The sequence below is a fragment of the Corythoichthys intestinalis genome, chromosome 8 (genome assembly GCF_030265065.1).
Source record: "Corythoichthys intestinalis isolate RoL2023-P3 chromosome 8, ASM3026506v1, whole genome shotgun sequence".
Taxonomy (NCBI): domain Eukaryota; kingdom Metazoa; phylum Chordata; class Actinopteri; order Syngnathiformes; family Syngnathidae; genus Corythoichthys; species Corythoichthys intestinalis.
Window position 1 is genome coordinate 45,560,732 of NC_080402.1, and position 24,747 is coordinate 45,585,478.

General features: G+C 38.3%; 1 protein-coding gene across 2 annotated transcripts; it reads right to left on the reverse strand.

Moving 5' to 3' along the window:
• Positions 1–885: 885 nt before the first annotated feature.
• Positions 886–24,537, reverse strand: LOC130919838 (synaptogyrin-1-like). Of its 2 annotated transcripts, none has more exons than XM_057842425.1 (4): positions 24,201–24,537; positions 8,329–8,566; positions 6,410–6,555; positions 886–3,054 (listed from the first exon to the last, which is right to left on the reverse strand). In XM_057842425.1, exons 1-4 carry the CDS (start codon positions 24,300–24,302, stop codon positions 2,836–2,838), a joined length of 705 nt encoding a protein of 234 aa, XP_057698408.1. In that variant the 5' UTR covers positions 24,303–24,537; the 3' UTR covers positions 886–2,835. The 2 variants fall into 2 exon arrangements, with proteins under 2 accessions (XP_057698408.1, XP_057698409.1); XM_057842426.1 differs by lacking the exon at positions 886–3,054 and adding an exon at positions 3,061–5,799 and having other exon boundaries at positions 24,201–24,535.
• Between the last annotated feature and the right edge of the window lie 210 nt (positions 24,538–24,747).

Below are 24,747 nucleotides of genomic sequence, written 5' to 3' on the forward strand. Positions count from 1 at the left end.
GTTTTTTTTTTTTTTTTTTTTTTTTTTGCCCCGTGGATAAACAACATTGAGTCGACAGTAAAATGCACAGTTTAAAATCGATTACGAGTGATTTGCAATTGGTATTGACAACTTCTACTGCGGTGTTAAAATAATTTTAAGTATGAACTAATAATTTCCGCGTGCACCTGAAGTTTACACAAAGGCATCTGTTTTTCACGTGAAAATTGGAATCAAAATGAAGTTAAATTATCCATATGTTTTTTTAATCTTCTTGAATAAAAAACATAAAAATAAGAATCACATCACTTTCGCGCAGCGAGTCAGTGTTTAGTCCAATGACGCCCCAGCATGGCTAGAGTGAGAATTGCAATTGCTCTGCTAGTTCCGGGAGTTTTTTTGTGAGTTATCCAACATGTCCACCGCATGTCCTCACAAGGTTCACTGCTCTAAATGGTTTCCAGCAGATTCTTTGGAACAAACAGACACTCACCGACACATCTACGAACTATTTTAGAATTAATGAACGTAGTTAATTAATTAACTAAGTAAATCAATTAACGTAGGCTACCATTGACATACACGGAGTTTAAGGGGGGCCAGGCGGCATGCCCTCCCCGGTGGCCGAAAACTGTCATTGCATGTAATTGACTTCCTCTATATGATTTTAAATTTAAAAAAAAAAAGTTTTCCAGTAAAATATTGTCTATAAAAGTTGTAAAGCAATAAAACAAAAAAACAATGAAAAAAAAAATTATAATGGGTCAAAATTATTTTTCAAACAGATCATGTGACGAGCACCTTAGAAAGTCATTCGTTTTGCTTAGCCAAAACTACCTAAGGACTGAAGAGGCAAGATAGATATATACGTAATTTTTTCAAACCTAAGCTTTAAAAAGCGACAACAACTACTGAGCAAGAACCAAGGATTGAAAATGTGGACCATGAAACGCCAGAGAGCACCACCAAAATGGTCAGTGGGGTTTCAATTTGCCCCACTTAAGACGCTAATTGTACAACAGAGCCAGCGGGCGTACCATATTCAAAGGATGACGATCTTGGCGAAAATTGTAGCTGTCCCAAGCAGCCTGATTTAGAATTCCCCCTCAAAAATGATGAGAAACAAAAAAACGCTCATTTTCATCGACTATAATTATTATATTCTTGTAAGTTAATTTTATTGCTACCACTGTGTTTCAGAGTCATCAACATATTGTGCTCCCTCTGCCCCAAAAGACTCCGCCCACATTTGAATCCTTTAGGTCACTACTGTGGAGTGGACGTCCTATGCAACCATCAAAATAATTCATTTGATGTAAAAAGCACTGAGAAAAAAATAGGATTTTATTAAACATTCCAAATTGAAAAGCTAGAATATCCAGATAAAAATCAAACACTAACCTCTGTTATATCTTTATTCTCATTGGTTGAAAGTTCCCAAAAACATCCAAAACATACATGTAGACCTTTTCAAATACATACATTTTCTTAACATATTTGACAGGCAACATCACGCATGTCTACAGCTACACAGTTGCACGGTATAAAGTATATGTATGTACAGTATATATATATCATCTTTGATGGTTTGATCACATATGTTTACTCTTTTAATCCTAAAACAAAACATCTCACGCAACAAAAATGATTGAGACATACAGACCATCAAATAAATTATCAATCTTCATTCTATTGTTTTATTCTTAGTTATTTCCCCATGATCATAATTCCCTCAAATAAAGTTTAATTTCCAACACTAATATACTAAACTGTTTATTTACACTATTCATATATTTATAATAAAATGCAGAAATGCAGTTTCATACTTAGGCTGTTCATATTTAAGTTGGTTAGTGTTGAGAGAGCTATGTACTGTATGTATGTTTCTGTATGTATGTATGAATGTACAGTATGTATTTATTAACACTAACAGTAACTGAGGTTTTGTTTGTTTTGGCTGACCCTAGTATTCTATGTATTTTGATTCCATATGATCTTCTGAATAAACTTACTCGGCTTGGTGAAACATAAGTAAACTATATTTAGATCAGTTTCTGTTCATATTGTGAATTTGAAAATTGATCTAGTTTTCTAATGAGGCCTCAAATCAATACAATGGCAATACAAGGTAACAATTTGTCCCACTTTGTCTTCAAATGCAAATTGGTTTGAAAAAGGACACATAATATCTGGTGTCAGGTTAAATGAGGCCTCAAGTCAAACTAATTGGAGGAAAAGGCAAAGTGAACCCTCAAAAGTTTGTGTTCAGATAGGAAAATGTTATAGATGCAATGAGGCCTGATTGAGCATCAAGCCAATCCAGTGGCTATCATAGCAATGGGAATCTGGATCCCTTACTGTTTACCGTAAGTCGCAAATTGGGTGTAAAAGAAAAAAATAAAAAAAAAATCTAATTCCATTTACCATTTTCCATGCTTTAAGTCATGATACTAGAAATGTGAATCTTGACCAGTTTGTGTCCTCACTTAAAATGTCATGAAATAGGACAAATTTCCTTTACCAGTCCAAGATTTTACGGTTCCTGTATTTTGACTTGATGCTTCATCAGACCTAAAATAGACAATTTAAAAAAGATTACTTTCAAATCAGTTCACTGCATAAATACAGTGGTCCAGATTATTTGCCTTCAAAAGACATTGGATTGGCCTAAGGCACTGTCAGAGGTGAAAAGTGCCAGGAAAAAAAACATTCTTTAAAACCAGCATTTTCTTGAGGGCCCATCAGAACTCACGAGAAAAAAATTATTTGAAGAGGACACTCTTTCAAACTATGTTTAAAATTTGAACAGAAAGTGATACTAAATTGAAAACTCCTACTCTCTCCACCATGTATTCCTTAGTAGTCCTGACGCTGATATCCAGTGGTACCGTCGAAAACGCTGTCCACCGCCTGCCCACTGCCTCCTCCGCCGCTCTCCAAGTCATCACTGCCAAAGGAGGTGTAGGGTCCACTTCCGGCCACCGCATCCTGACTGGGGTCAGTGTACTCCTGTGAGAAAAGGGCCGAATCGGACCCCAGCTTGTACCTCTGGAAGCCCAGGAAGGCCTGTCCCGCCTTGGGGCGACCAAGTGGTGGTTGGCGGGTTGATGCAAGAGAAGATGCAAAGCAGAAGCGACAGAAGGTGAAGATGTGTTAAAAGAAGAGAGATAAGAAAACATTGATTAGTTGGCCAGAAAAGCTGGAAAAGGTGATTAGTTGTTAGTCAGTGGCAGTAGGTGAGTTACTACAGAGAAGCTTTTTGACTAGCTCAGCAATTCTAAGCTGCAGGGTCACACCATGAATTATTGAACAGCCACAGCGCCGCAGTGCATAAAATGTTACTAATTGTCTCCTGAAAAAAAACTTTACTTTTTGTTCACAAGAAAATTTAGCACACCACTGTCAATCATACCTGGTACGGAACATTGGTATAGGGACACCGAACTAAGTGAAAAGTGAAGGAAATATGGCAGTTGTATTCAGCTAGTATGAGTACTAAACCAAATATTCACTGTAAACTATCAGTCCTTGCCAGTACAATGTACCTTGCACAGTCGAAATAAACACAACAACTAGAGATCATAAACACCCTCAAAATGTCCATTATTAGGATTAATCAATTATTATACAATCATTTCTCTAGCCAGCTATTCACAACCACTAGCTATTACATTAGAAAACAATAGAACAACTAAAAATAATCCATAATCTAGTAAAATTAAAAATCCACCGTTAACACGGGCACAAGTAACCATGCTACATGCATATGGTTAATTTCCCATTTATTTGTGATATTGATAACCTCCATCTTGCTCAATATAAATTAAAAGCAGCATGCACATTGTACACTCATGCAAAGTGATTGTTTTATAATGAATGTGATGGCTGCACTTGCCATATATTTACCTAAAAATGTCATGTTGTCCCATAGAAATACACAAAAATGAGCACAGCCGGAATAAGCAAAATCTAGCAGCATGCGTTGGTCTGCAATATAAATTTCTTATGCCTGGTATCCATGTCAAATGTGACGTTGCACAATAGAAATAGACAATAATTAATAATCTCGCATACTACAGTACTTCATATCCAAAGCACACACAATGTACACATGGCCGATTTATGTGTCATATAATGAATGTACTGTATTGGCTCCTTAATCACTATAAAATCAGCTTTCGCAATAGGAATCTACTGTACGCGACTGCAAATAATACACACTCAAAACGTTTCAAAGTGCACTTATATTTTACTTCATAAATAAGTTTCACTCACTAATTATTATTACCACTGCCACATGCATTTACAAGAGAAATCAATGACCTAAATAACAACTTGGTTGAATAAGATGTGTGTCCCAATACTTTCGTCGAAGATATGCATTCATGAATAACAATATTGTGACGTAAGCGAAATACAAATTAGAAGCCAAGCTTGTTTTGGATTATTGTAATTCACATTAAACCTCAAGTACTCATCAGATCACAAAAGGGAAATACCGTAGTATAAAGCGTCACATAATCATTTTATTGCTAATAAAAATATTATATAACATATAATAATAATATACAGTATATGTTATATAAGTTTTAAAGGGACACTCCAGTGAAAGTCAATATAAATAAATTATTTGACTGGGTCAAAGGAAAGAGTTGTTAACAAGCCCAACAAATTTGAATGAATAAAAAAAGTGCTAAATATATTGAATACAGCTTCAAAATGAATGAATGAATGAATGAATGAATGAATGAAAATGTGGAAAAACAAGGCAGGCCCATCAGGTCTCAGATGCTGGAGGCATGTCCACTGTGGCAAATGTCTACTTGTTACCAAAGCACTACAACGTGGATACTTTGTTTAGATGTCTCCCATGTTTATAGAACACGTCTACCATGCCAGCTTGGTTTTGTGAACACGAGGAGAAGCCTCTCTTTTCTCAGCAGGGCTTAGCAAGAACGAACCAGCCGGCCAGCAGTGAACAGTGACCCAATACAGGATGCTAGCAAGCCGTAACAGTGCCTCATGTAGCACTTTCTGTCAGTAAATATGTATAAACAATACAGTAGAAATTTAGCATGAACCCGACAGAAGATGTATTTTGGTGACAGAGATCCTCATTTTTTTCGCTGCTGGCCCCAGAAGTAACATAACAAATTCAGCAGACCCTTGGCAAAATTGGAGCTGACCACAATGCATACAATGTTGGCCGCTGCTGCATGAGACACCGCTCACTGCCAGTCACGCTGTATTTTTACCCACGACCTGCAATTTGTTTCACCTTGAGAAAGCCCAAATAACATAAAACAACTATACATGAGAAAAATTATGTATTTGGAGGATTGGTGTTGTAAAAACTTGATGGCAAAGTAAATGAGGAAGCTGCAATTGTGCTGGGCGGAAAGCAACTGACTACATGGTGTGCTCAGTTGTTATTTAGTGGTGGTGGTAATGGGGTGGGGGGGGGGGGGGAGAAACTAAGAATACTAGCTGATGTCCTTAACCCCATTTTAGGCCTTCCCAAAAATCCTGGGAGCTGAGACAAAGAAAATTAGTTTGTTGCTATAAATCTGAGATTTAGCACATAACTGTTCTCAGCCACTGCACACATTATCACCGCTGATCTTCAAACACATTTCATGTATTTAGAAAAAAAAAATGACTGGAGTGTCTCTTTAAGCTTTTGAAAATGCTAAAATCATCTGACAAAAAAATGTAGCATTAAACAAGCGGTTGATGAGGCTGTGGTGGGAATAACTTTGTGTATTCCTCTTCAAAGGACACGTTCTTAAACTTCTCCATGGAAAACAGAGCCTGGGCACCCTGTCGGAACAACATGCATATCGCACGCAGACATGAATCACACTAAATCAATCACTACAGTCAACAGCAAGATTTGATGTGAAAACTGCATATTAGTTACAAAATTGGATGGCCATATAAAAGCTTTGTCGTTCTACATAAGTTATAACTTCTACAGCAACAAGTTAACTTTGCTATACCTACAATTAATTTTTTGCTACAACTAACAAATATATTTTCAACAAATACAAGTTATCTTTTATACAACTGCAAATTACTCGTAACATTAACATTTATATTCGACTATGGAAAGTCATCTCCGCACTAACTTTACCTCTGGAGGCAGCAATTGAAAGGCTTGTTTTCTCTAAACGTTTTGATTTCAAAATTGTGCACCATTCACTACAGTGGAAAGTTTTCTGAGGCTGTTGTACAATCAGGAGCAATTTTAAAACTGCTATATTTTTTGCGTCCGATTCTTAATTTTAAAGTATGTCGCACATTAGTCAAAACAGTGACAGTCTGCATAAAAGCTATCGTTTCTGCACGTGATTCTGGATGTCAAAGTATCTCATCATTCCCTGCAGCAGACTACACTACAAAAAAGCCAATTGAAGCTTGGGATGCATACCCAAGTAAAGATGGAGAAGAAGGCGAAGGTAATGGCAGCTCGGGCGGCGTCTCCACGCTCCCTCAGTGGGTCTTCATTCTGGTCAGTTGCCTGCCACTGATTGGCCAGGAAGCAGAAGCCCACAAACCACATGAACGACCAAAAGGCTGCAGGCAGGAAGTAAGTGGAGTCACAAAACAGCAGTTGTTTGAAATTTGCATATGACCAATGTATTTGCTGATCAAACACAATAAGGAGAGGATTAAAATTGTATTTTAACTAACTGCTTTGACCATGGCATGTTTATATTTGTTAGTAGGATGTCAGATGTACTAGTAATTGCTACATAAACAGGCTGATGATGTAGAGTACAGGTGTCAAACCGATTCCAAAAAGGGACAAGTGGGTGCAGGTTTGCTTTCCAACCAACGAAGAGGACACCTTTTCACCAATCAGATCTTTTACATATGTAATCAGTTAAACTTTGTCAGGTGCTGCTTGTTTCAGCAGGAAGTTCATTGGTTAAACTCTCTTCACAGAATCGGTTGGAACAAAATCCAGCAACCACTTCGCCCTTTCTGGAATCGATTTGACACCTGTGATGTAGAGGTTGAACAGACACTAATGAGTACTGAATACTTTACATCAGGGTTCACCAAATCTGGACCTCGATGCCATATCCTGTCGTGTTTTCCACGTCTCTCTCCCCTAACACACCTGAATCAAATGATTATGTCATCAGCAAACTCTCCAGAAGCCTGATAATGATCCTGATTATTTGATTCAGGTGTGTTGGAGGAGGGAGACATGGAAAACACGACAGGAAAAGTGCTGCGGGGTCCGGATTTAGTGAACCCTGCTTTACACGTTTTCATTTGTGGGGCTTATTTTTATGTGATCATATTAGTCAGTAAAGTTTCCATTTTTTGGGGGGTACCTGAAGAGGCTTCATCAGAAATGTAAAATAAATGTCAAGGGTGAAAATAAAAACATAGGATACATTACAAGCAGCAAGATACAATTAAAAAAAAAACAAAAAAAAACATCCAATTAAAATAGGCAGTATAAATAAAAATAATAAAATGATAAAAAGCATAATTCATAAATTTGGAAGTGATGTAGTACAGATGTACAAAAACACATGACTAAAATTCAAGTTGCTTTCACATGAAATTCTCATTTGACAGTAGGCTGCCCAATTAATTTTATGTTTTAAAAAATGCTGCAGTTGTACAATTTTAAAAGTAGAACTTGATAATGTCTTCAGATGGAGAAATTGGCGCCGCAATGTTGGTTTCAAAATGATGATATGCTCAATGGTGAACATAACATTTTTGGAGTGGTTCTCAAAAGAGAATCACAAGTTGTTGCATGGTACTCACATTTTGTTGTTTGTGCTCATTATTTTCCAGACCCACACACTTCTTAGCGGAACTTACAGTACAAGTGGGCAAAGTATGCGCTACTTTTATCATTATGTATCCATGTGTCTGCAGTGCAGGAAAAAGAGCAGCACTATGTGTCTTCATTTTGCAAACTTAGAGATATCGCTGTATTTAGTGACTTTATGACTATCTTAAGAACTGTTCTACAACAAATAGTGCCAAGACTAACTATTGTCCTCATGTTACCCACATTCTTATTTCCTCCACGGAGCAGCAAAGTGTAAAAATTGTCCTGGGAATGATTTGCGAGTACTCAAACAGTGACTAGGCGTTAACAAATATTTCTTGTGAATGTTGCTTCAATCGAGTTTCAATTTAAATATATGTTGATAATGCAATTTTAATGGGATTGAATTTAATGTTTTGCCCAGTTTTTATTGTATTTTTTTCACCTAATTATAACCAAATCTACCACTTAGAAACAAATAATTGGCCTGATATGCCATGTTTGGAACAGGATTAAGCTTTTCAGCGGTGCCTTAACAGTCCATGTACCTGAAACGCCAATGTCGGCCATTACTGCCTTCTTGCGGTCCTTGACGCTGCTAATCTGCGGGAAGTAGACATCCAGGGCCAGGAAGGCCACGCAGCACAGAAACGCCATGGAGCCCATGAACACTCCATAGTTGCATGCGTTCTGGTTCTGGTTGAAAATGCAGTACTCCTGTACTTCATTGGGCCTGTTTATGTAGCCCTCGTTGGCGATGCACCCAAAGATGACGATGGAGAAGAGCTGTGATGAGAGGAAGAGAAATGGGTACTGAGATACAGCCTCACCTGGAACAAGAATGGGGTGCAAAAGCTCATTTTGTAAAACATTAGTTCATGGTTGTATTCTTTTTGTGCTGTGCAGCAGCTTTTCTAATCAAGCAGGGTAAATGTTTAAAACCAGGGTTTTAAAACTAGGTTAGCCACAAATCCCAAAAATATAGTCCAGGGGTGACCAAAGTCCAGCCTGGGGGCATTGACACATTGGGTTATCAGGTGTTCAAATACTAAATCAAGAACATGGCACAGATGGTTATGGTAAAAGTTCAAAATTTGAAAAACATCCAACTATTTAATGTAGTTTTTTCATTTAAAATACTTTTTTCTTGACAAACTGCTGCACCACACTTTAGCTAATGATAAAGGACACATGAGCTGTAAAGTATTTATCAGAAATACAGTGAAAATGAAACAAACACATTTAAATATTTACTTCAATAGTTCAATAGTTAATTTATATGGCGTGTGAGCCACTGCGCTCGAATTAAAAAACATTATTCTGGAGCTCTGCACTTTGTGTATGTGGCACTCAGCTAAAAAAAAGTTTAAACATCTCTGCTTGTCTTTGTTTGTGTGGTTTACCCAGCTGCTCCTCGTGTGTGAATGGCACCACCACATCCTGCTTATGTAGGTGTGTGTGGGGTGTATGTGTGAGCATGCGTGCATCGATAATGAATAACAGACAAAAAAGGAAGACAGTTTGTGTTGAGGATGTGTGTCATTTAACAACAAAAATAATGTTACTACAGAAGTGTATTGCTGCCACACCATGAGGAAAAAGGTCAGTATCATGTCTTAAAGTGACAAATTTCCTGTTTCATGCAATTCATTTCACATTTTTTCCCCACTCGTCTGTGGGACTATCATGTTAGATGGAACTCACGCATGACTAGGTGAAATTAGCCACACTCAAGTAGGAAACCTCGGTGTCAAGATTAGCGATGAAACAGCATAGAATAGGATGCCAACATACTCCCACTCGCAAAGGATTCACACAAATACTGGGTTCTAGACCACATGGCTGATTTACACTTCACCCCTCCCAATCACTTATCTCTCAGACCCTCCCCCACCCTCTTTCCTTGGTTATCAGCCCCCCCACATGGTGTCAACCGGAAATACAACAAGCTAACGATAGCTCCAAAATATTCATAGTTAGTTAGAGTAGGCGTTGAATGTATTTCTTGTTGTTGTTTGTGCTTTTTCTGTCTCTCTCGCCCTCTTTTCTTTTGTTCCCCCATAACCCATTTCCTGTTCGCTGCTTTCTCCTAATGAACAAGGTATGTTGAATGATCACAATGTATGTATGTCATACTTCCATGTGAAACATTAAAACTGTTCAGATCGATCGGACACACAGATCTCCATTCTCCGTGCCAAGCAGCTGAACAGGACAGGTTTAAAAAAAATTAAAAAAAAAAAAAAAAAAGGAAAAATATCATTTAATGTTTTGACACAATAAAAAAAAACTTAGGAGTTTAAAGCAAGGTTTGGGGTTTCAGAAAATAGGCAGACGTAAGTGGGCCGTAACGGTCTGGAACGCTGTACTGGTATAAGATTCGGGGTCAGAACACCGTTCCGGTATAAGAAGGTAACTGTCAAAACCCTATGTAGGAAAAAAAATCCTGCCAGGCTGCCACACACGCATTTCATCTCCAAGAAGAAAACAATCTACCAACTTCAGATTTACATACCTAAGTGTTAACAACAAGCATAATAAAGTGATTGTGTAGTGTAATCCGTTTCCACCGATATTTATTATTTATTAATTCCACGGACGGCTAGTTATCAGAGTCTGGCGAGTCGCGTCAATGTGTGCATGCGCGCACCAAACCAATCCGCCCTGGACTTAGTTGTCCGTTCATTTGGCTGACATACTGACATGTGATCAGCAGAGAGTTTGCTCTGATTGATTCAAATGCACATGTTTTCTGTAACAGCCAAAAAAACAAAAAAGAAGAAATAAAAAGCTTGTTGAATTGATGCGATAAGAAAGGGCAATTCAACAGAAAATTGTCAGATCTTTAAGAGAGAGGAAAGACTTGAAGAGGCTTATTTATTTTATTTGCTCTGATGAGGCGGTTCAGGCTACTTATTCATTTTCTTATAATTTAAAAAAGTCAATGTTTGCGCGATCTTCAGAATATATTCCATTTCACTGTCCATACTATAAGTCATTTGTACTTATTTTTGTGAATCTATGTTAATTATTTCTTTATTATTTAAAAAAACAAAAAATAAATGTTATTTCTTTATTATTAAAAAAAAAAAAAAAAAATCTTTATATTAACTTCAATTTGAATCTACATCCTATGTTCGTAAGTAGTTAAAATGGAGATTTTGCATTTAGAAGTGAGGAAATGAGGGAAAATAAAAATTATGAGATGGAGGTTGGGGCTACTGTTGTCATTGAAAAATACAATTTGAATGAAAATCATTTTTAAAAAATGTGTTACAGAAATAACTGTGGCGAAAGAGTTTTCTTTGCATTTCAGTTGTTTTAGGAGGTTTGGCTCTGTGGCAACCTTCATGTTAGGGAGTTCCGGCAAGAGATTCTAGCCACTTTCACCCCTGAAAATAACGAATATAATTTAAAATCATTGTTACAACTGGAGGCAAAGTTAAGGTTCCAAACCAGTTGCTGTTCCAGTTTCAAACCTGGGTAGGTATCAATTTTTGGTAGGTTCCAATTTAATTCCAAGGCAGAGTAAACATTTTTAAAGCATGGTTTCGAATCAGGGTTAAAGTTTGTAAAAAGGTTCAGGGTTTGAAATTACAAGGTTATGCTTTGAAATATGGCTTTTCAGAAAGAGATAGTGTTTCAAGCCAGGGTAAGGGTAAGTGGTAATAAAAAATTGTTTATAGTTTCAAATAAAGGTTTGGAGCTTCAATTAACAGTTCAAGTAAGGCCTAATGTTCTAAAAGTATTGTTGGAAACTCTAGCCAGGGTTAGGGTTAGCATTTCAAAATTAAGAGGGTAGGGGTCAAAGTGTGTGTGAAAAATACACATAGTGTATGACTTCCTCATCTCCATCTTATCCTTTCCTCATCTCCTCACTAAAGGACGTGAACAGGCAACCTTTTCCACGAAGAAGAGGCGATTGGCTGAGGAAAAGTGGAGGCGGAGAGGCGACGCTATTTATAGAGCATTGCCTGCATCATCACTGCCATCATCGTCTCCCTTGTTACTGGACAGACGCACACGCGTCAAGACACAATCACAAACGTTGAGAAGGTTTATAAGAGTCAAGAGGACAAGTGATTCTGGGCAGGCATCTTTCCTCCAAACACAGCACTTGTCGTCTGCGAGCCCTGGCTCTTTCCATTATGCTCGCCACCCTAATTTCAGAACCAAATTTGTTACCTTAACCTTTGCTTAAAACTCTAATTTAAAACACTGTTGGTTAGATTCTATGAACCTGTCTTGAACCACTACTGTAATTTAAAACTGGATACCTCTATTGAAACCCCAATTTAAACCTTAAAGTGCCTGTGACACGAAAAAGCATGTTTATTTCATAATACACGCGGTATTTTATGCTCCTGAATGATATGGACCGCTTGGATGTGTGTGGAAGCGATCGCTATATTTATTTAGTTTTTTGAATCCCGCGCCAGGAAAATGAGTGACTTCCGGCTTCGGTCTTGCATTGAGGAGGAGGGCGCTGTGACGTGTACGGTAGAAGACGTCCTCTTCACGCTACAGTGTACTGTTGTGTATGAGGACGAAGGATTCAGCTGATTTTGCGGATTAATACGTTTATTTTTCGCATCACGCCAGCCAAACGGCTGCAGAAAAATCATTCTGTATGAGGGAGAGGCGTATGCGCCTTTTTGGAGTTTCAAAAGGTTCCCATTCACCGTGGATATTTACTGTGGGACCATTGGATTTACGAGGAAGTGAGTAAACATCTTGTTTTGTATTATGTCAAATACGAATACAGTGATTACAAAGTAAACACTACAAACTTCCTTTAAATGAAGGACTACTTACGTTTGATCATTGATAGGCATGTAAAAAGCTCTCCTAATGCATTAGCGGCAGCACGTTAGCTGCACAACAACTCCAGCCACCCTCCTCCGGGGAACGAACTGTAAATTGCTCTCCGCCGGGCGGTTTGCCGATCCGCTAAGACATTCGACAACCGGGTCGTCATGTCAAATAATCCAGGATAGCTATGTGGGATTTTCCGCTTTGAAGACTTTGAAACATCACTCGGTTCGGGTTAGCACGTCGGCTAGCTGTCACGCCTTCTGGTTTGTTTACATTCTCCGAAGCCGGGCAAGGGAAATGACATACAGTATGTCCGATTTAGGTGTCATAAAATATCGTTCGGGAGGTGCGACAGTAAAGGTGAAGTCGACAGTTTTGACCATTATGGAGTAATTTTGCCATGTCGTCCTGAATAAATGCATTTTTATTATTTCATATTCCATTCAGCACAAGACAGTTATTTGTCATGACCATGCCATTTATTTAGCAATTGGGGAAAATACTTGGATAAAAAGAGTATCCTGTAAAAATATTGAAGTAAAGAGACAGAAACAATGACATTTTGCCGCTCTCTTCGTCGCGTTTTCCTCGTTGTGAATAGTTCCCCCTCAACGGGCTGACAGGTCCTTCTCAAGCCATTTATATAGCTATTGGGGAAAAATACTTGGGTAAAAAGAATATCCTGTAAAAATATTGGAGTAGAGAGACTGAAACAATGACATTTTGCGGCTTTCTTCGTCGCGTTTTCCTCGTTCTGAATAATTTCCCCTCAGTGGGCTGAATAGTAAAATCGATGAGCCAAGTCTACCGCTGACGTCATCCACCTGTTGGGGACGCTAAAGCCCTATAGACCCTACCCACCGACGTCACAAAATCACGTGCTCGATGTATGGTTCCGCCCCCTTGTCCGTCATTTTGTGTCTGTATTATCAATGGTCTCAATTGATCGAGCAATTTATAATGCATTTCATGGAAGACCCGGTGCTTTCGGATGCCGTAAACTCACTTGATGCGTTGCATAAAAGGCGTTATGTGGAAAAGCTTCAGTTTATCCATTCAGAGAGATAGCACTCTCACTACATACATACGTGTATGTTGTCGGCGATTAGCCTAGCGATGATCTTAATTGTGGTTGTCAGCCCAAAACCCTCTAAATATATATTAAATGCATCTTACCAGATATAAAATGACTACTACATAATCTGTGGTAATCGTTTGGAGCCCAGTTTTCTCGTCGAATTGCAGCAGCCCATCTCGCTCTCTTCTCTCTGGGTCTCTCGGAATCCGGTAGAACTTCAAGTCTCTCCGTCTTCTCAGTCTATCTTCTCTGTTATTGCAACCGACCGCGACACACGCCTTCACCATTTTGATGATTAATGTTAACAAGCAGAAAAACACGTCGTAAATAGGAGGAATGTACGTAGCCGTAACAGGTAACATGATGTGTTGACGGACAATTGGGCGGCACCAGTCAGGAGGAAGGAGTTGTGACGTCACATGGGTAGGGTCTATAATGGTAGGCGTGGCTAACCGGCAGATTAAAAGACTAATTCTCGTCATCTGTGCTTTGCTAAATTGTTGTATATAGTCGAATCGTCTCAAATTATGATTCTAATTCACATAATAATGCCATTTAAGACTTTTTTTCTCGTGTCATATGCTCTTTAACCAACTTTTTGAAACCCTAACTAAATGACAAAAGCCTGATTTACAACCTAAACATTACTAGAAACTAGGAGTAAAAGTGGCTAGCAGAAGATGTTCTGAACCTCTCCATTAGAGCAAATAAAATAAAATAAGCCTCTTCAACTCTCTCCTTTCTTTTAAAGATCTGATAGTTTTCTGTTGCATTGTCCTTTTTAATTGCATTAATTCAACAAGTTGTTTGTTACTTCTCTGGTTTGTTCTTTGTTCTGTTGTTCCAGAAAACTTGCAATTGAACTAATCAGAGCTAACGATCCATGGTTATCACATGTCAATCTGTCAGCCAGCCAGGGACGTTTGCATCGCATATGCGCACATCGACGCGACTCGTCAGACTGATACACTGAGATGGAGCCGCTGGGCAGAACTCTGTGGATTAAATAAATAATACATATTGGTGGAGACTGCTTATGCTACACAAGCACTTTATTAGGCTTGTTGTTAACACTTGTGTATGTAAATGCGTGAAAATTGCCATCATATTGTCAGGATCAAAGCACTGTTCCAGCCCCAAATCTTTTACTGGTACAGCGCACTGGACCATTCCAGCCCGCTTTCACCCCTGCTAGAAACCCTAACACTCAATGGGGTAACTCACTTAAATCCCAAATTTGAAACACAGAGCAAACCCTAACGTAGACTGTAAACACTGAGCCTGGTTTGTAACCCCTTATTTAAAACCTGAACCAACTTTTGAAACACGAATTTAACCTAAACAGTGACAGAATCTCTAACACTGTCTTGAATCAATTTGAAATTCTAATCAAGGTTTGAAACCCTTTCAAAAGACGAAAGAAGAAATTCGAACCGAATTGAAACCCTAATTTGAAACCTAAACATACAGTGTATCACAAAAGTGAATACACAACTCGCATTTCTGTAGATATTTAAGTATATCTAAGACGGTACACAAGAAAGCCCGCCCGTCTCATCAGACCATAGGACATGGTTCCAGTAATCCATGTGCTTTGTTGACATGTCTTCAGCAAACTGTTTGCTGGCTTTCTTATGTACCGTCTTCAGAAGAGGCTTCCTCATGGGGTGACAGCCATGCACACCAATTTGATGTAGAGTGCGGCATATGGTCTGAGCACTAACAGGCGGACCCCCCACCTCTTCAATCTCTGCAGCAATGCAGACAACACTCCTGTAAAGAGTCACATGACATTTTGGAAGGAAAATGACAAGCAGTACTCAATTTGGACATTTAAGGGTGTACGTTTTTTTCAAAGGGGTGTACTCACTTCTGTTGCCAGGGGTTTAGATATTAATGGCTATATTTTGAGTTATTTTGAGGGGAAAATAAATAAACTCTATTATATAAGCTGCACACAGACTACTTTTCATTGTGTCAAAGTGTCATTTTGTCATTGTTGTCCCATGAAAAGATATACTTAAATATCTGCAGAAATGCAAGGGGTGTACTCACTTTTGTGAAACACTGTAGCTCAAAACTCTTAACACGGTTGAAACACGCTGACCACCATTTGAAACACTCTAAAACAGGGGTCTCCAACCCAGTCCTCAAGGCCCACTGTGGGTCCTGGTTTTTGTTCCAGCTGATCCAGCAGAGACAGTTGAACCAATGAGGCTTCTGCTAAAACAAGCCACACCTGACTGCACTCAACTGATATCACTTGTAAAACACCAGATTGGGAAAAAATTGTTGTCATCTTGTTTGGTAGGAATGAAATCCTGCACCCACAGTGGGCCTTTGTGGAATAGGTTGGGGACCCCAGCTCTAAAACGACTCGAAACCTTCCCCACTAATTTGAAAGCTTAGCTTTATTAGATAAAAAATCCGAACAATTGAAAACACAATTTGAAGGAGTTAACCTGCCTTGACATCCGAATTTGAAAGCCTAAATGATAAATCTAACCTTTTCTTTAAACCCAAATTAGAAATCCTAACCTTTGCTTGAACGCTTATCCCAATTTTGAACACCTAACCTTTGTTTTAAACTAAGGCTGGAGCCCAAATGTTCAAACCCTGCGGGTTTTATTTACCACATCTGCAATATTGATGGTATTCGGACAAACATACAGTATTTGTAACCCTAGACTCTTTTTGCGGCCCCCGATCAGGCTTGACCACCTAATTTAAAACACTAACTAATGTAACGTGGATTTCATTGCATGGTCTGTGACGTTGTCGTTTCTCGTCGGAGACGGCACACTCGCTCATGTTGAGTGGGAAATAAATCAAATAAAACGCGGAGATGACCTTCTACTTCTCGTACAATGACACAGCGCACAAAGGAGGACAACCACTGGCGTGACCTACTTGATGAAGTTCCACCATTTCCTCACCCACCAGTATTTGGAGTCCATGGTCACGAGTGCATATTGACTTACTTGCTTTCTTCCCTTGTATAACGCCAGCAGATATCCTCGACGCACCCTCCTTCATGCGCCTAATTTAAAACACTGTAAACCCTAAACCTGTCATAAAATGCTCATTTGAAACCCTAATTTAGGCTTACATAAAGTTAATTCTCTTAAGCAGGCTCTAAGGCATAACTTGAAACCCTAACAATTTCAAATTATAAACCTAGGTTTTAAATCCTAATCCAAAATCCAAATGCATATTCAAAATGTTCCTTTAAAATCCCAACTGGGATTTGAAAACCAACTTTGAAAACCTAACACTGGCTTGAAACTCTCATTTGATACCCTACCCATTGTTTAAAATCCTTATTTGAAACCTGATGCATGGCTTTAACACCTACCTTTTCTTGAAACACTTAATTAAAACCTATCCCTTGTTTAAAATCTTACATGAAACCAATTTAAAAACCTAACCTTGGCTGTAAATCTCACTTTGAGGCCTCATTTGAGAATGTTATTTGAAATACTAAGTCAGGCTTGAATCACTACTTTGAAAACGTAGCCCTGGCTGGAAACCCTAACACTGAATGAATTAAGGATTAGCAGGCCAGTTCCTGGTGCCCAAAAGATGACTGGAGACAAAACATTTTACCCTCTTTTACCCTTGCATTGGAAACACGCCATTCTATACATATAACACTCAACATAATACAATTAATAAAAGGAAAATTCCTGACTTCCTTGAACTAAAGCAGGCTGACACATTCCTGGTTTGCGTTAAGCCGCGCATGTGATGTTTTGGTCACATTGGTCCTTTTACTTCCTTCATGCTATCCCAAGTACACACACATCCCAAATAAAAGAAAGAAAATCACAAGACTCCCACCAGGGATGAAAGGAAGCCCTGTTGAGGACCGCATGTAGACATCTTGTCTTGTGACAATCAGAGGGATGGATTCTCATTTCTGTGACTTTTAAAAAAAACTTGTGTCTTTCTCTTGAAATTTTTATTGGAAGCAATAACATACAATCTTAATCTGTGCTTGATACCCTAACCAAGGCCTGACAAACTCATTTGAAGGTCTAACTATGGAGTTGAACCTTAATTTGAAACATAATCTTTGACAGAAACCCAAATTTGTAACTGTAATTCTGCATTCAAACCCAAATTGGTGATCCAAACCAAGAATTAAAGAGTAATTCTGTTTTAAAAACCTGACCATTTATTTGAGGTAAACCCTAATCCTTTTTTATGAAAAACTAATTTGCAGTTAGAGAAGTTAGAGATCTAACCTTTGCTTCCAAAACTGATGTACTGTAAACTTTTTATTTCTTTGTACGATACAATGGTATGTGTGTCCGTGTGTGTGGGTGTGTGTGTGTAGATGTACATTGTTGTCATTAACTGTCTTGCTTTTTTGTTGCCTGATTTATTAGCAACGCACACACATACACACACAATCGTGATTAGTAGTAGAGGATTTGTCAGACAAAAGTGTTGGGGCCTCATGTTGTTGTGCCATTGACACATTCTGTCCTCTCTTGTCCCCTATTACAGCACGAGCAAACAATGGACGCACACGGCATGAAAGGGTTTTTGTGACAATGTGAAGACCACACAGAACTTGTATGGCACATATTGTATTTACAATAGGAAAAACAAGATAAATATTTTAGGGTGAAATTGCCATCACATCACCAACACCTTTATTAACTCTATAAACCTAACTACTGAATAAAATTCTAAGAATGAATAAAAATAATCTTAACTCGGCAGCAAACCCAAATTTGAAACCCTAACCCTGGATTTAAAGGCTAATTCTAAAGACCGAACAAGAGTTCAATCCAATTTTAAAACTTGAACCTTATATGAAATTCTGATTTGAAATTGAAAATCCATGGCTTCAGACGTTAGTGTGACACTAACTTCAAACCCTGGGGTGAAACCTTATAGGGAATGTGCAGTCATGTTGTTGATTTGTTTTTAAATACATGAAAAATGTTTGAATACAAGTGCTGCAAACACAGGCTAAGAGCAATTTAGCTATGAATTGCTGAGTTATAGCAAGAAACTCTTTATACCCCCAGCCACCAGGATTTTTGGGCAGGCCTAAATTGGGTTCCGAGTAGGCCTGTCGCGATAACAAATTTTAGTGTGCGATAATTTATCTAATAAATTATTGCGATATGCAATATTATTGCCCCCCCCCCAATTTTTTTTTTTAAACCAATTGACAATAACAGTGAGAATACAGTATATACTTAATAGATCAAGTACACAGACAACAATATTAATACGCAAGGCAACACAGAATGAATTAACTGTGTTTTTCAAAAAAAAAAAAAAAAAAATTGCACTTAATAACTTAAGCATTTAGGCAAATGAAAACTTTTCCCCTTATAGCTTCTGCTATGGTGTTCCATACGGATGCAACGATAAGATTTTCGATTCGGGGACACGATTTTCGATTCGATTCAAAATATTTAATGCTCTGAAAAAAAAAATAACACGCATTTTTTTGTTTCGTTTTTTTTTTTTTTTTTTTTTTCTAACGAGCAAAAATTAAATTGCCATCATATAAACATGCATTTTAGTGCATAAAAGTGCTGAGAACAATCTTTACTGTTTGTAAAGTGAGGCGGGGCACACTGTTGATTGCTATTGCTCGCTTAGCAGGTGACTAGAGGTCTTACCACGTGTGAAAAACATCCTATTTGTGGTCCAAGTCCATCTGTGTTACGTAGTGAATTAATAATATTTGCAGCATTATCTATAGTCACTGGTATGGATTGATTTGGCCTTCTTAACTTCCATTTAGTCATGGCGGTTTATAATTCATCGATGTAGTATATGGACTACGTGTCCCATAATCACTCTGGGCTCACGTAGCCAATGGCATGGGACGTAGCACATCTAGTTTGCTATTTGATGATATCTAGTGTGTGCGCGCATTAAAAAAAAGTTAGCAAACGTCACGTCTGCTCATTACTGCACAACACCAGCGACTTTCATAAACAGGACGGGTTTGAAGCACAGCGCTCTTAATTTGCCACTCAATGTTCATCATGTCCGTTGTCAAAGCGAGGTTGTTCGTAGCATCCAAGTCGGTAACAATGTTTTGGCGGACTTCGTTGCAAATATCCGGTGGTGTGCCGAAAAATAGCCGCTCCGCGTGAAATGTCACCCCTGACGGGAGCGCCCACACGTCAACAACACCGGCACGCTGGAGATGGTCCGCAGGCAATCCGGAGCACTGACGCGGCCGGTATACGTTGAACAATAGGATATAATGGGAGCGATTGGCTCCGGCGCTATTTTTTGTCAGACCTGGAACGAAGATGCATGTTGCGTAGTTGGTAACAAGGAATCCGAACTTTTAACAGCATGTCTGCCGCGCGCGCACGCACGTGCATGCACGTGCACGCAAGGCGATAAATCGCAGCGGAAAAATTACCGCCTTCATTTTCATTTATCGTGCAATAAATGGAATTATTGCATATTGCGACAGGCTTAGTTCCGAGGTGATATCACCTAGAACTGCTTTCTGGCCCGCCCCTACTGCTAAAGTCTAATCACTGTCATGGGTTTTTCGGCACAATTGTAAGTTTGCCATTCCATCATATACTCCTCCATCAAACTGTGCCATTATGTATTTGGGGGGATCCCCGGCTGCAAAGTTACAGCTGGGGATCCCCCCAAATACATAATCTTTTGCGTGTTTATGTGTTTTATGTTATTTGGGCTTTGTATAGGCGAAACAAATTGCTGGCCGTGAGCAATGACACAGCATGGATGGCAAACTGCAGGCAGTGGTGTTTGGTGCAGCAGCGGCAACAGTGGATGCATCATGGTTTGCCACAGTTCTGAGGAGGGTCCACTGAATTTGTAGTTAATTCCAGTCAATCAATGAGGAGTGGCTCCAGGCTGATGACACTGCAGCGGGCCCACTGGCACCGAAGGAGGTGCAACAAGCATGTATTTAAAGTAATGAGAAGAGCAAAAGGAGCTAACTCTTGTTAAAACTAGGGTTTTACAAAATCCGTAAAACTTTAACTTTGTACATAATGTGTAAGGCAGGGGGCGAGGAGAAGCTACAACCTCCTCTCATTAAAAAGAAACAACAACAAAAAAAACAGTTAAATGTTTTTAACAGGTCATATGACTCAGTAAGCCACACTAGTACTGGCTCCAAACATGCAAACATTAGTGTCTGGTGAAATTCCGATATGCCTGCGCTAACTAACGTTAGCACGCAGATGACAGAATGTTGCTGCACGATGCCACACTTTGCTTTTGTGTTGCTACAGTCACCTGCCTTTTCCAGCCAAACTCCCAAGCTATCAGTCACTATAGCCTTAACGCTAGTATACTGTTCACTATACAATATATACTTCAGCCCACAACACATTCGAAGGGGCCTGGGTAAGCAGCTGAAACAGGTTTTAATTTTTTCTAAGATAGACAAACAGTTCGGAATGTGTGATGTCATTTTTGTTATACAGTGGCAAATTTAGGGATACAACATCTGTAAATTACTATGTTCATCACACACAAACACACACATTATGCCACCATGCCAATATTTCAGGCTTGGGATGTTGCTATGGCTACTATTGTTGCTCTACTCATATTCGAGGGGTGTTGTGGCATACATGGATGCAGGTTTTCTTCACAGAATTTCTAGGCTATTCCCTTCTGTTGTGTAGCCTCATACGTCTGTTATTGTTTTTGCTGCTCTTGTATATCCTGAAAGTATATCCTATGTACAGTATATCCTTGCCACGTCTTTTCTCACTGAACAATATATTATTATAATTAATGAAATATTCAAAGTACATAATTACGAAATAAAAATAACAGTTGAAAAATGGAAAGCAAGATTTAAAAAATGCAATAATAGTAGAGAAAAAATATGAAAACATTTAAAAAAAATAATGGATAAAAATAATGCCAAAGATACGACGTCATTTAAAATACAATCAAATGCGTGACAAAAAGTACAAAAAATATTCAAATGAAACATGATAAATATTTTTCCTGAAAATACATCGAGCCTTTTCATTTAAATATATATCTGAGAACAAGTTTACCTTATCAACTAAGTACTGCTTGGTTTGGTGATCAATGTGTGGGGCTAAAAAAAGATAAAACACCAGCTGCCTAAAAGAGACAAGGCTAAACTAGGGTACATAACTCACAAACACAAATCCACATCACACTCATAATCCTTCACACTTCATTGAGCACTCACATGACCAAAGCATTGACTCAAAATACACTGAATCTGGTTTAAGACAAGAAAAGTTGCTGTAATCTTTTCATAACACTGGCCACATGGTTTGACTACCACAATAAATGAACAAAGTAAAGTTTGTAAACAGCAAAATTAAAACAAACAAACAAACAAACAAAATCTAATACCCAAGAGACATTTTTTTAGTATCGGACTGTTAGCGAGGCAGCAATATAAAACATAGCATTCCATTGTAACTAAAACAAAGAATGGATAACTAAATCACAGAACTACCTTGAGTGACTGATGTAAGATATTTATTTATTTTATTTTATTTTTTTATTTTTTTACAGACTTAAAAAAATATATATTTTGATGCGGTGGTGGAAACATGTTCATTGTGACAACAAACAGACAAATCATATTTTTTCTAAAGATAGTGGCAAAAATAAAGAAAATGCAAAGTGAAACATTTTGTTAATTTTTAGCGGGCAGACAATGTTTTGCTTTGTGAAAAAGTATGCACGACCTCGGAATTTCACCACTTTGACTCTGAAACAGTGCAATGATTCCAAAGTTTTGCATTCACACAAGAAAAAAAGTTCACAAGCACATTATTTACTGACAAAGTTCACAGTGTAATGGCTTATGTTATCACCTTAACATGTATTGATTTTCACTTCCGAAATTAACAATTCAAAAGCAAAAGCAATTCTTTCTGGTTCAGGTTCACCTTATTGCATCTAATAAAACTAAATTACTGTAGTAGTTTACTGTGTTACGCTTCAATATTAATAATACTAGAAAAACTAGTACAAGTGTTTAAAAGATGTAGGTTTTACAAATATGGCAGATCCTCTGTATCTCTAGTCTAGAGGGCTCTGCTAGCTACCTGAACCAGAAGGACTTACTAGTATTTTATAGGGCTGTCAAAATTATCGCGTTAACGCGCGGTAATTAATTTTTAAAATTAATCACGTTAAAATATTTGACGCAATTAACGCACATGTCCCGCTCAGACAGTATTCTGCCTTTTGGTATGTTTTACAGCAAGGTTTTTTGTGCTGTCTAACAGCGAACTCTTGTGGTCGCTTTGCGACATGGTTTATTGCTTTCTTGCCAGTTCAATATGGCTGCACGACGTCTCGGGCTGACGCCTATGTTGTAATGTTGTGCTTATATGATCCTTGGACAAGATTTGTCCGTAAGTATGGTTGTTGTAAAGAATGTACATATTATGTTAGTAAGCGAAATGTTATATTTTTTGTATGAGACGCTTTTTGTTTATGTTTAGTGAACCTGTATAGCGTGCTAAGCTAACGTTGTTGCTAATGCAGTGCTTGTGTACTTTTTTTGTTGTTGTTTTACTACGGTCTAAAGAGGACAATGTTTTGAGGCCATTTTATTAATAAATCAGATGAAAAAGGAAGAAGTCTGATTATTAAGGCGTCGTTAGCTAGCTGTCTAGCTTTGGAAAAAGTAGACGCTTCGGAGTGAGGACAGCATAGACAGATTTAAATGACAGTAGAGTGAAATGCCCACTACAGTCCTTATGTACCGTATGTTGAATGTACAGGTATATATCCATCTTGTGTCTTATCTTTCCATTCCAACAATTTATTTTACAGAATATATATATAATTTACAGAAAAATATGGCATATTTTATAGATGGTTTGAATTGCGATTAATTGCGATTAATTATGATTAATTAATTTTTAAGCTGTAATTAACTCGATTAAAAATTTTAATCGTTTGACAGCCCTAGACTATTTTATCTTTTTTACCTAAACGAAAATAACTACTGTAGTCATGGGAATGTTTCCATTATGACTCAACTTGCCAAAATAAATTTTAAAGTGACATATATGTGTGCAATTGTCAGCCTGGAAGTAGCATTGCTGGTTGCTTTTTGGTTTATGTAACATTTCACTATTTTGGATATTGCCATAACCTTGTCTAATATATATTTAAAAAATTAAATAAAATAAAATAATAAAAATGCTTTTGCACAATCTTGTGGCATCATGGTTCCAAGGAACTATGTCAAGTGAGAGAAGCTTTAGTCAGGCCATAGAGTGTTTGGCTGCCATCTTTTAAGATCTATAAGCAAATAGTTGCAGTCTTTAATTTTTTCTAAAGTACAAAATATTAATAAAAAACAAATATGTGTATACTATAGTGTTGAATATCCCATACAGTCTCCACTTCAACGATCCCATTCTGCCATGTTTGTTTATTGCTGCCCTTGACTGTCATAGCACAGTGATTTATAATGAAATTGCCACTTATGGGGAGAAATTACTACGTAAAAAGTCTTTACGTTTACATGGACCTTACCCACGACACGATGCGTAGTATTGTCTGAGGTTGCTGGAAAAAGGTGACCGGGTCGAAAGCTCCTCCGGCTTTCCCGGCTCCATACGCTTGCATCCCCTCCATGGCACCCCCCGCCTGGGTTGATCCTCTCCTCCCCGGGCTTCCTGCTGGATCAAGCCCCGGACAAATCCTACAAACTCGGGACCTCGTCTGTTGTTGTTTATTGTGGTGATATGTAGTTACTTGAACCTCTAAAAATGCCTGCTTTGGACGAAAGGTGCGCGTGATGGAAATCGCCCTCTTGAAAGAATGCGTGGACGCGCAAGCCGGTGTCACGCCTCGGACGCGCAAAACGGCCACGCGCACGTTCGCACATGAAGTCACGCGCCTGCCTGCCTACCCTCCTTACCCTCTACACTTCTGAAAAAGGTTTTCAAACATACGGTTATATTCGATAACATTTTCAACATATAAAAAAATATAAATAAAAAAGTAATAAAGCTAACCATTACTATTTCTTTTACGTGAGGGCGGATTTTTCCTCACAGGCGTACGCTGACTTAGTAAA

What these genes read in the sequence shown, in the direction of transcription:
- LOC130919838 (XM_057842425.1), bottom strand. Translation starts at nt 24,302, where the DNA reads ATGGAGGGGATGCAAGCGTATGGAGCCGGGAAAGCCGGAGGAGCTTTC. An exon ending in TACTACGCATCGTGTCGTGG is followed by an intron (nt 8,567 to 24,200) that starts GTAAGGTCCATG and finishes CTCTCATCACAG; the next exon opens with CTCTTCTCCATCGTCATCTT. An exon ending in GGCCGACATTGGCGTTTCAG is followed by an intron (nt 6,556 to 8,328) that starts GTACATGGACTG and finishes TCCTGCCTGCAG; the next exon opens with CCTTTTGGTCGTTCATGTGG.